Source organism: Hippopotamus amphibius, chromosome 9 (genome assembly GCF_030028045.1).
Source record: "Hippopotamus amphibius kiboko isolate mHipAmp2 chromosome 9, mHipAmp2.hap2, whole genome shotgun sequence".
Classification (NCBI taxonomy): Eukaryota; Metazoa; Chordata; class Mammalia; order Artiodactyla; family Hippopotamidae; genus Hippopotamus; species Hippopotamus amphibius.
The window spans coordinates 120,249,110-120,261,541 of NC_080194.1; the positions used below are offsets into that span (position 1 = coordinate 120,249,110).

Consider the following 12,432-nt stretch of genomic DNA (forward strand, 5'->3'; position numbering starts at 1 on the left):
TCTAAATACTTCTTTCCCTATATCCCACAACTTTTTTGAAATTTATTTTATTGATGTATAGATGATTTACAATGTTGTGTTAATTTCTTCTGTACAGCAAAGTGATTCAGTTATATATACATTCTTTTTCATATTCTTTTCCATTATGGTTTATCACAGGATATTGAATATAGTTCCCTGTGCTATACAGTGGGACCTCGTTGTTTATCTATTCTATATATAATAGTTTGCATCTTGTAATCCCAAACTCCCAATCCATTCCTCCTTCACCACCCTCCCCCATGGCAACCACCAGGCTGTTCTCTATGTCTGTGAGTCTGTTTCTGTTTTGTAGATAAGTTCATTTGTGTCATATGTTAGATTCTACATATAAGTGATGTCATATGGTATTTGTCTTTCTCTTTCCGACTTACTTCATTTAATATGATAATCTCTAGGTCCATCCACATTGTTGCAAATTGCAATATTTCATTCTTTTTTATGGCTGAGTAATATTGCATCTTCTTTATCCATTCATCTGTTGATGGACATTTAGGTTGTTTCCCTGTCTTGGCTATTGTGAATAGTGCTGCTATGAGGTGCATATATCTTTTTGAATTATAGTTTTGTCTGGATATTTGCCCAAGAGTGAGATTGCTGGGTCACGTGACAACTCTATTTTTAGTTTTTTGAGGAATCTCCATACTGTTTTCCATAGTGGCTGCACCAATTTACATTCCCACCAACAATGTATGAGGGTTCCCTTTTCTCCTTTCCCTCTCCAGCATTTTTTTAAATAAATTTATTTATTTATTTATTTATTTATTTATTTATTTATTGGCTGAGTTGGGTCTTCATTGCTGCACACGGGCTTTCTATAGTTGCTGAGAGTGGGGACTACTCTTTGTTGCAGTGCGTGGGCTTCTCATTGCGGTGGCTTCTCATTGTGGAGCACGGGCGCTAGGTGCATGGGCTTCAGTAGTTGTGGCACACAGGCTCAGTAGTTGTGACACATGGGCATAGTTGCTCCACGGCATGTGGGAATCTTCCCAGTTCAGGGATCGAACCTGTGTTCCCTACATTGGCAGGCAGATTCTTAACCACTGTGCCATCAGGGAAGTCCCCTCCCTCTCCAGCATTTATTATTTGTATCTTTCTTAATGATAGCCACTCTGACTGGTGAGATGTTACCTCATTGTATTTTTGACTCGCGTCCCTCTAACAATTAGCTAAATTGAGAATCTTTTCATGTGCTTTTTGGCCATCTGTATGTCCGCTTTGGAGAAATATCTATTTCGTGCTTCTGCTCATTTTTCAGTTGAGTTGTTTGGTTTGTTATTATTGAGTTGTATGAGCTGTTTGTATGTTTTGGAAATTAAGCACTTGTCAGTCATTCATTTTGTTTATGGTTTCCTTTGCTATACAAAAGCTTGTGAGTTTGATTAGGTCCCACTTGTTTATTTTGCTTTTATTTCTATTGCCTTGGGCGACTGACCTAAGAAAACGTTGCTACAATTTATGTTAGAGAGTGTTTTGCCTATGCTCTCTTCTAGGAGTTTTATGGTGTCATGTCTTATATTGAAGTCTTTAAGCCATTCTGAGTTTATTTTTGTGTGTGGTGTGAGGGCGTGTTCTAACTTCATTGATTTACATGTGGTTGTCCAACTTTCCCAATACCACTGAAGAGGCTGTCTTTTTTCTATTGTATATTCTTGTCTCATTTGTTGAAGATTAATTGACCAGAGGTACAGTACTATAAGATTAAAAATGTTTCCTTTATTTTTGTGTTTGTTTTCTAAGTATTATTTGGGTGAAAAGTATTATAAACCTATTACAGTACAGTACTATACAGCCAACTGTGTTAGTTGAGTATCTAGGCTAACTTTGTTGGACTTAGAACAAATTGGACTTAACGAATGCACCCTCGGAAAGGAAGCCGTTCATATGTAGGGGACTTACTCTGTATAGGAATAAACCTGAGCAAGGAGGTAAAAGACTGAGAACTATAAAACATTAATAAAGGAAACTGAAGATGTTGATTGCACAGATTCTGGTTGCTTGCTGGATTCAATTCTATCTACCCTCTTGAAAAAACGAGCCAGTGATACTGTACTACTGTACTCTGTATAGTACTGTACAGCAAAGTACACAAAAGCACAACCACTTGTAGAGGATGCACACACATGACAATATAAGCCAGACACGTGAACTAACTTATGTGATTGGACATGCAAATACATGTTCGCATCTTTGAAAGTTTGCAACTTGAAGGTTCATATGTAGGGGATTTACTGTATTTTGTTTTTTTGGATACGATTTTAAAGGGGATTTCTTTTTTACATTCCCTTCCTGATATTTCATTGTTGGCATAAACAAATGCAAACAATTTCTGTATGTTTATCTTGTATCCTGCTACCTTGCTGAATTCGCTTATCAGTTCTAGTAGTTTTTGTGTGGAATCTTTAGGATTTTCTATAGAGAGTATCATATTGTCTGCATACAATGACAATTTTACCTCTTCCCTTCCAATCTGGATACCTTTTATTTCTTTTTCCTGTCTGATTGCTGTCTTTAGGACTTCCAATAGTATGTTGAGTAGAAGTGTGAGAGTATCTTGTCTTGTTACCAGATTTTAGGGGGAAGGCTTTCAGCTTTTTACCATTGAGCATTATATTGGCTGTGACATCCCACAACTTTTAATGTTAATTTTTATTTTCATTTAGCTCAAAATATTTTTAAATTTCTCTTGATACTTCTTCTTTGACCCATGTGTTATTTAGAAGTATGTAGTTTAATTTCCAAGTATTTGGGGATTTTTTCAGCTATCTTTCTGTTATTGAATTATGAGAATGAAAATCTTTCCTTGTTTCTGATCTTAGGGAGAAGTATTGCATCTTTCACCAGTAAGTATAATGGGTTTTCTTTTTTTTTTTTATTACTTTTTTTATAGTATGATTGACATAGAAAAAGCAATACATATTTAATATATGCAAAAATGTATTGTTAGTGTAGGTTTTTATAGGTGCCCTTTATCAGATTGAGGAAGTTCTCTTCTATTCCTAGTTTGCTTAGAGATTTTCATCATGAATGGATATGGGATTTTTTTAAGCTCTTTATTGGAATATAATTGCTTTACACTGTTGTGCCAGTTTTCGCTGTACAACAAAGTGAATCAGCTGTATCTGTACATATATCCCCATATCCCCTCCCTGCTGCAACTCCTTCCCGCCTTCCCTATGCCAGCCCTCTAAGTCATCACCCATCATCGAGTTGATCTCCCTGTTTTTATGCAGCAGCTTCCCACTAACTATCTATTTTATACTTGATAGTATATATATATGTCAATGCTACTCTCTCACTTCTTCCCAGCTTCCCCTTCATCCCCCACCCCATGTCCTCAAGTCCACTCTCTACATCTGCATCTTTATTCTTGCCCTGTCACTGGGTTCATCAGTACCATTTTTTTAGATTCCATATATATGAGTTAGCATACTGTATTTGTTTTTCTCTTTCTGGCTTACTTCACTCTGTATGACAGAATCTAGGTCCATCCACCTCACTACAAATATCTCAATTTCATTCCTTTTTATGGCTGAGTAATATTCCATTGTATATATGTGCCACATCTTCTTTATCCATTCATCTGCTGAAGGGCATTTAGGTTGCTTCCATGTCCTGGCTATTGTAAATAGTGCCGCAATGAACATTGTGGTATATATTTCTTTTCAGATTATGACTTTCTCAGGGTATATGCCCAGTAATGGGATTGCTGGGTCATATGGTAGTTCTATTTTTAGTTTTTTAAGGAACCTCCATACTGTTTTCCATAGTGGCTGTACCAATTTACATTCCCGCCAACAGTGGATATTGGATTTTGTCAAATTCTTTTTCTGCGTCAATTTACATTATCATGCGATTTTCTTCTTTCCACTGTTAATATGGTATATTACATTGCTTGATTTTCAAAAATTAAAGCAACTTTGCATTCCGCCAATGAACCCCATTTGAACATGGTGTATAATTCTTTTTATATATTGCATGGAAGTCATGCATATTTCTTTTCTTCTTTTTAAAAAATTTTAATATTTTATTACTTAACAAAAAATGTTGGGTTGATAAAACATGTTATTAATTATGAAACTATATGAATGAATCTATTTTTCGTCTTGGCAGCCCTAAAAGAAAAGTGGTTTTTTTGTTGTTGTTTGTTAGGTTGGTTGGTTGGTTGGGTTTTTTTATTTGTTGTTTTGTTTTTGTTTTGTTTTTTTGAACTGTGTTGGGTCTTCATTGCTGCACGCAGGCTTTCTCCAGTTGTGGCGAGCAGGAGCTACTCTTCTTTGCAATGCACGGGCTTCTCAGTGCAGTGGCTTCTCTTGTTGCAGAGTTCAGGCTGTAGGCACGTGGGCTTCAGTAGCTGTAGCATGCGAGCTCTGTAATTGTGGCACACGGGCACTAGACCACAGCCTCAGTTTGCGGCGCATGGGCTTCGTTGCTCTGCGGCATGTGGGATCTTCCTGGACCAGGGCTCAAACTCATGTCCCCTGCATTGGCAGGCAGATTCTTAACCACTGCGCCACAAGGAAAGTCCCAAGAAAAGTGTTTTTGAGTTAATTAGCAACATCAAAATGCAAGAGTTAATACTAATTTGCAATATCAAAGGAGAAGGAAGCAGCAGCATGGAAAGACTGAATGTGAAACCCAAATGCTAAAAGATACCTATAAAAGAAAAGGAGGAGAAGAAAATAAATGTTTTGGCGAAGTTTATATATATATATATACATATAAATGAGGTGTCATTTTCTACTTTAAAGGTAATCTATTTTTAAATAATTTCAAACTTATATAAAAGCTGTCAGAACTGTACAGTTAACTCCTATGTCCCTATTCATCCACATTCCCCAGTTGTTAATATTTCACAGCGTTTGTGAAGCACCTTTTGATACTTCTATAATAGCATTTACAACTTGTACTAACAATTGATTCCCTAACTGCTCTTGCGTTGTGTGCCAGGCATTATGTTAGCCACTTTACTTATCTCATGTAATTTTTACAGTCATCCTCCAAAGTATCCATTATTACCTGTGTCACAAATGAGACTGCTGAGGCTTAGAAAGGTTCAGTCAATATGCCCAAGGCTTCACTGGCTAATTAGAGATTTCAGACCCAACTCCAAAGCCTGTGCTTGTTCCAATATCCATACCATAGACACAATTCTAAATTCAGGGAATTAAAGGTACATGTGACTAACACGGCTTGGTGATCTGACCTTTCCCTCACCTCATCTTTTCTATTTCAGGACCCCTCTTTTTACTGAATGCTGAGGAAATCGCGGAGGAAGTAGGGAATATGTGGAGGACGATATATAAATTGACCAAGACTTTAGCTGATGTGCCTGCACCCAGGCGCTTAGCAGAGAATGTGAAAAACAAGATTGATAAATTCAAGCAACACATCCCTATCCTCAGCATTTCCTGCAACCCAGGAATGAAAGACCGGCACTGGCAGCAGGTCCCTGTCACGGCCCACCCCCAGCCAGCCCAGCCCATCCTTGGTCCTGGTAGCCCTTTGGAAGGCAGGAAGCATTAATGGGTCAAGCTTCTTCTTTCTGAAAGGAGAATCTACTTGAGGCCAAGGGAATAGTTAAGGGGGTGATAGCCTTTTGAAGGAAGGGAGTAGCTTCCTGCCTCTACAGACGAACAGGTTGACCCTTTTCTTTGGGGACCCCATTGCTGGTGGTTGAGTATTGTTCCGGCCAGTGGCCACAAAGGCTCTCCTTATCTGCTTTCCTAAGCAAATGGCTGTTCAGGGTCCTAAAAGGTGATAAGGGTGTTGAATTACAATGGGAGGGGCCTGGATTTGTTCCTTGACCTAGGCTACATGAAAGAGAAAGTCACATCTATCCCTGGGATCTCCTGACAATAGCAGATGATTCCTACTTCAGCTTCATCATCCAGCAGGCTATGTTCAGAAATAATTTTGCACTCTTTTTTCAGCCCTTTGAGTCTATAAATGAGAATAATAAGTATTCTCCCTTAAAAATGATGGGATTTTTATGAGCAACCAAGTGTGAAGGTGATAAATGTAGTGTGAATACTAAACAGAGAAAAGAAAACTCACTGTATTTCTAAAATAACCGTTACATTCAAGAGCTAGCAATGGCCTTGAAACATCTTGTACCAGGGAATTGCTCTGTGTGGAGGTGGAGATGAGACTGGCTGTCCAGAGGCAAATTCCTCTCTGACTAGGCCTGAAATTCCCTCTCTGGGAACCATGCACAAGAATGAAGACATTGTCCCTAGAAGAACTCGGTCTGTGAGCATACCCATTAGGAGTATTTTGATCTCCCTGGGACAACAGAGATCTTCATATGTGAGAGATTTGGGATTTTTCTGTAGAGAGGAGCTGCATGTAATTTCCCAGAAAGCCTTGAAATTCAAGACTTATGCAAAGGATGTAAAGGAGGACAGAGCAAAGGTCATCTGGTAGACTTCGGATCTTGAGCTGCCTCAGCAAAGGGATCTGTACAGGGGCAGCTGCCTTCACTTGGCACTCATAAGGTGCCTCTCCCTGTAGACCTAGGCTGCCTAGAACTTTGACCATTTGGAGAGTTAGGTAGACAGGTACCCTCCAGCAGTGCTAGGTCTCTCCATGAGATGGCATTATAGAAAGTGCTGTCATCAATGGCATGTAAACAGTGCTCCAGGGGGTGCTCAGAAGGGCATCCCCTCTGTCAGATGCTTCCCCTTTGATGACAGTATTCTCACACATGGGCACTTTAAAAATCCCAGCCATTCCTAGACATTCATAATTCTCATTTATAGGCCACTTAGATGGATAGATTGGGGGAGAAAAACTCCCTGGAATTAAAATAATAATAACAATAATAGCTAAAGTGTATTGAGTACTAACTGTGTACTGGGTACTGTTATATACTTTATGCAGATTTTCTCATTTCATCCTCCCAACAACCCTTTGAGGTAGGAACAATAAATTGTCACTTGGTCAGTGAGTGGTGGGGGAGAGAATTGGAATCTAGGTCTTTTTGCCTCAGCCTTGATGTGTGAAAAGGGGGCAGGAAATATCAGGTCAAAGAGAGGGAGCGGACAGTAGGGGCAGTGAGCTATAGGTGAAAATGGAATATATTATACTCCACTTACTATGGGTAAGTTACTATAGGTAAGAGGTAAAGTGGCTCCTGAGTAAAGAGCACCTACAGTGGAATCTCAATGGGCTAAACAGTTGAAGATCGGCTCAGAAAGGACAAAGGCCAGCAGATACACTCAGGGTTGCCCCCACTCAGAGCTCATTCCTGCCTGTACTGTAGGTCACACAACAAGCCACCCCAGTGAGAGCCCCAGGCCTGGGGAAGCATTCTCAGTTCTAATGCCTAACTCAGGAGATCCTTGTGCACAGATTTGCTTCTGGCAGGGGCCTCTGTAGGCTAAACCACCTGTAGCTCTCAAGGCTACAGAATGCATCTTCTGAGGTCATGAGGTGGTTTTGTTGAGATTTCTGACCATTTCCCAGAACTTAAGCAGGAAAGGCTAGTCTCCATGTTTGAGACATAGACTTTATTACTATTATGGTTTAAAACAGGATGGAACAAGGTAACACTGCACTGATATATACCAAAGCTGGCCCTCTAGGACTCTGCTGCCCACTGGAAATATGATATGAGCATACGTGTAATTTTAAATTTTCTAGTAGCCACATTTTTAAAAGTATAAACAGGTGAAATAAATCGTATGAATGTATTTAACCAAACAGATCAAAATCATTATCAGTTCAATAGGTAATCAATATAAAAATGTTAATGTGATCTCTTACATTACAGTTTTCATACTAAGTCTTTGAAATATGGTGTGCTTTTGCCTACAGCACATTTCAATATGGACTAGTTGCATTTCAGGTTCTCAATAGCTACAAGGGGTTAGTGGCTGCATATTGGACAGCATCCCTTCAGGCCCTTAGAATTAGAAAACCAGATGCCTTGTTAATCTCTATAATTAACAAAAGCAATTTAAAAAATAAGACCATGAATCTCTGAGTCCTTCCATAGGCCAAGTATTTACTATGTCAGGTGCTTTACACAGTTATGTCATTTAATCCTAGAGATAGTATGTTGTTCTAAGCCGTACTTGCAGGTATTAGAGAATAAATGAGAGCCCAGGGCCACCAGGAACAGTTGTGCAGTTTGTGCTCCAAGGAATGCTATTTTTGTGCACTACAGTGTGAACTGTACTTTCTAGAGTTGTGCAGTATATAATCTGCACAACTATACATAGAAGACCTGCAGGAAACACTAACGTATGATGGATGAGAGCTTTGGAGTCAGAATTAGATCCAAGTCCCAATTCTGCAATAGCTATTATGGTCTATTAGCTAGATAATCATAAACAAGATACTTGATTTCTTTGTCTCAATTCCCTTGTATGTGAAATGGGAACAATAATATATTAGTACCTTCCTCACCATGTTGGGAGAATGAAATAAGTACATAAAGCTCTTAAAACAGTGCCTACCACATACTTAGCCCTCAATAAATGTTAATTACTTTTATTATTTCCATTACCTCAATAGTCCTCCAGGTGACCTCAGAACCTGGAGGTTTGAATTAGCTGGTTCACTCATGCTTTCACTCCACAAGTGCTTATTGATGCCTACTACATACCAGGCCCCAGGGACACAGGCCTAAATAAGACAGCACAGGATGTGACTTTCATGTCCCTTCCTGCTCCAGCATTCTTTAGTCCTGCTGGAGCTGGACAGAGACAAAACTGGGCAGCAGGCGAGGCTTCTAACAGAGCCTCATACTGCCCAGATCTCTCAGTCCCTGAGAAAAGTGTTCAAAAGCCATCAGAGACTTCATCAAAGACCTTTCATGAGGATATTTTCACTTAAAAGATAAGGTTAAAAAAAAAAAAAAGATAAGGTTAAGATAATGTTTACACCAAAGGAATGTGCAAAAGTGCTAACATTTCCAACAAGTTAGCACGCTGGGTTGGAAAGGAAGATTTTGGTGGGGGAGTCTTCCTCCTTCCCAGCATCCTCAGATTACAGGATTTGGGAATCTGCCTGTCCCATGTACTCATGACTTCCTCCTTTTATTCAGCAAACACGTAAGCAGCTTTTGTCATGGACCAGGTTTTGCGCTCAGCCCTGGGAGCACAAAAACAAACCAGACCTCGCTGTGAGCCCGTAAGGTGCCCATAAGTTTGCTTTATGCCAAATCCTGGTGTGAGAATAACCCCCAGTAAACCAGACACAATGCAGGGTGGGCCCAAATCCTTAGACCTCCACTGTCCAATTCGATAGCCACTAGCTACATGCAGCTATTTAAATATAAATTAGGTAAAATTAAATAAAATTTGAAAATCAGTTCCTCAATCACACTAGCCACCTTTCCAGGGCTCAACAGCTGAATGTGACTGGTGGCTCCTGCACAAGACAGCACAGAGATAGAATATTTCAGTCATCATAGAAAGTCTACTGGACAACACTACCTTGGACAATACACACTTGTTTTTCTCTTTGCAGATCAGTGAGATTGTTGGCTATGAAATAAAGCCCACTGAAACGACTTGCCTCTCAAATATGCTGGAATTTGGATTTGGCAAATTCATTGAAAAGTAAGGCTCCTCCCACCAGAAAGTTTTTTGATCAAAGTATCTGTCTCCAAATGCCCCTGTAATTTGTGTATGAGAATTTGTACTATTTGAACTGCTGTTTTTAGGACCAGAGATTCTCAGGACCCTGTTTTTTTTCCACACTTCCTTCAGGGTGATGGGTGGGGAGATGTGTTATTAAGACTAGAGACCCTGTTAGGCAACTGGGTTTGGTTCTCACTCAACACATGTGGTTCTCAGACTGTGATCCCAGACCAGCTGCCTCAGCATCACCTGGGAACTCATTAGAAATGCACATTCTCAAAACCATAATTCAAAAAGATACATGTACCCCAGTGTTCATTGCAGCACTATTTACAACAGCCAAGACGTGGAAGCAACCGAAATGTCCGTCAACAGATGATAAAGAAGATGTGGCACATATATACAGTGGAATATTACTCAGTCATAAAAAAGGAGTGAAATTGAGTTATTTGTAGTGAGGTAGATGGACCTAGAGTCTGTCATACAGAGCAAAGCAAGTCAGAAAAAGAAAAACAAATACCATATGCTAACTCATATATATGGAATCTAAAAAAAAATGGTATTGATGAACCCAGTGATGGCAAGTATAAAGATGCAGATGTAGAGAACAGACTTGAGGACATGGGGTGGGGGGAAAGGAGAAGCTGGGACAAAGTGAGAGAGTGCATTGACATTTATACACTACCAAATGTAAAATAGATAGCTAGTGGGAAGCAACTGCATAACACAAGGAGATCAGCTCGGTGATTGGTGATGACTTAGAGCAGTGGGATAGGGAGGGTGGGAGGGAGGCTCAAGAGGGAGGGGATATGGGGATATATGTATAAATACAGCTGATTCACTTTGTTCTACAGCAGAAACTAGCACAACAGCATAAAGCAATTATACTCCAATATAGACCAGGGGGGAAAAAGAAATGCACATTCTCAGGCCCCACCCCAGTCTGCTGAATCAGAAACTTAGGGGGTCAACGCTGCAATCTGTGTTTTAACAAATCCTCCAGGTCAGCACTGTCCAGTGCAGGAGCCACTAGCCACATGTGTCTACTTAGCCTTTGAAATGTAGCTATTCTGAATTTGTTGCGCTGGATGTGTAAAATATAGGCTGGATTTCAAAGGAATATTAAGGGAAAAAAAAGCAAAATATCTAATTATTTTAAATATTGATTGTATGTTGAAATGAAAAATATTTTGGATTTATTGAGTTAAATAAAATAGTTTCTTTTTTCTTGTGTTAAATTGGCTACCAGAAGCTTTGAAATGACTTATGTGGCTCATGTTATATTTTAAATGGACAGCGCTGCTCTAGGTAATAATGAGTCTTGCTAGAGTTTGAAAGCCCCTCCTTCATACTGGGGCAGAACAAGTCTAATCTAAGTTCTTCCAGGCCCCCAAATCTGTCTGCAACCTGAATGCTCTGATGACCCCCAATACCACCACTACTCTCCCTCTTTAAGGAGCAGGCCTAGAGACACGTGATTTTTTTTTTTTTTTTTTTAATTGGAGTATAGTTGATTTACAGCGTTGTGTTAGTTTCAGGTATACAGCAAAGTGAATCAGTTATACATATACGTATATCCACTCTTTTTTAGATTCTTTTCCCATATAGGCCATTACAGAATATTGAGTAGAGTTTCCTGTGCTATACAGTAGGTCCTTAATAGTTACCATCCCAGTCTCCCAATCTCCCAATTTATCCCTCCTCCCCTTTCCTCTTGGTAACCATAAGATTGTTTTCTACATGTGACTCTATTTCTGTTTTGTAAATAAGTTCATTTGTACCATTTTTTAAAAGTTCACATATAAGTGATATCATATGAGACACATGCATTTTTACCAGGTTTATGTTATTTTATTAAAGGGCCTCATTTTCCCCAGTAAGATAGTCCCAAGAAATTCCAGCTCTAGAACACTTACGCTGCACTGAGCATTTTATATGCGTTAACCAACTTATCCATCACAGCAACATAATACTCTAGCTAATTTTATTTACATTTTACAGATGAGGAAATAAATTGGTTAGAGAGACTAATTAACTATCCAGAGGTCACAAGAACCAAGACCTGAGCCCTGGCTAGCTGACTTCAGAGCCTAAACCGTTACCCTTTACTGCCTAAAAAGAAAAACCCATCTTAGGAGACAGAGACTGGGCAGATACACAGCACACTGCCATGCTCCATGCCACCATACTCAGCAGTGACAAATCCAGAAGTGGTGATGCCTTGGCCAAGTTGTTTACCTCTTTGTGCCCAGTCTCCTTATCTGTAAAGTGGAAATAATAATAGTAGCTAGGTGATTGGAGTTATCGTGAGGATTATGAGATAAGACATGTAACCTGAACTGATTTAACGCCTGAATTCTCAGCTACTACCTGTTAGTGAGGAGTGATGTTCCATGTACCCCACTATCCCACAGTTAAGGCAGTTTTATCACAGCCCACAGTTAGTGAGCCTCTTTAGCACATTTGGATAAGGTCAACTCGATATACATCATGGACTCCCAACCTCATGAATGCCTCCCCTATGCAATTATTTTCATAATTATAAGTCAAAAGGCACATTACAAGCATTTTAATCTCATTTAATTATACCAATAATCCTTGATATGAGCAGATGGGGACTGAAGGCCTGTCAGGTGACTTGGTCACAGCCACACAGCCAGCCTATGTCTCTATTCATCTGGGTTGGCACCTGCCTTTACCATTCTCTGTATGCACACTCATTTTGGTTGTCTCCCAAGAAGGCCACATTTAGGGTGATGACCATGCTGCTGAGGTGTTGATCGGTTATTGTCTGGCATTACCC

At 39.6% G+C, this 12,432-nt stretch overlaps 1 protein-coding gene across 1 annotated transcript in view; it reads left to right on the forward strand.

The window, feature by feature from the left end:
- The window catches only part of DNAH3 (dynein axonemal heavy chain 3), a 200,660-nt gene that overhangs the window by 51,209 nt on the left and 137,019 nt on the right, over positions 1-12,432 (forward strand). Inside the window, exons 18-19 of the mRNA XM_057749021.1 lie at positions 5,276-5,487; positions 9,517-9,608. Of these exons, the coding sequence (XP_057605004.1) occupies positions 5,276-5,487; positions 9,517-9,608 (304 nt within the window). The remainder of the gene's footprint in view (positions 1-5,275; positions 5,488-9,516; positions 9,609-12,432) is intronic.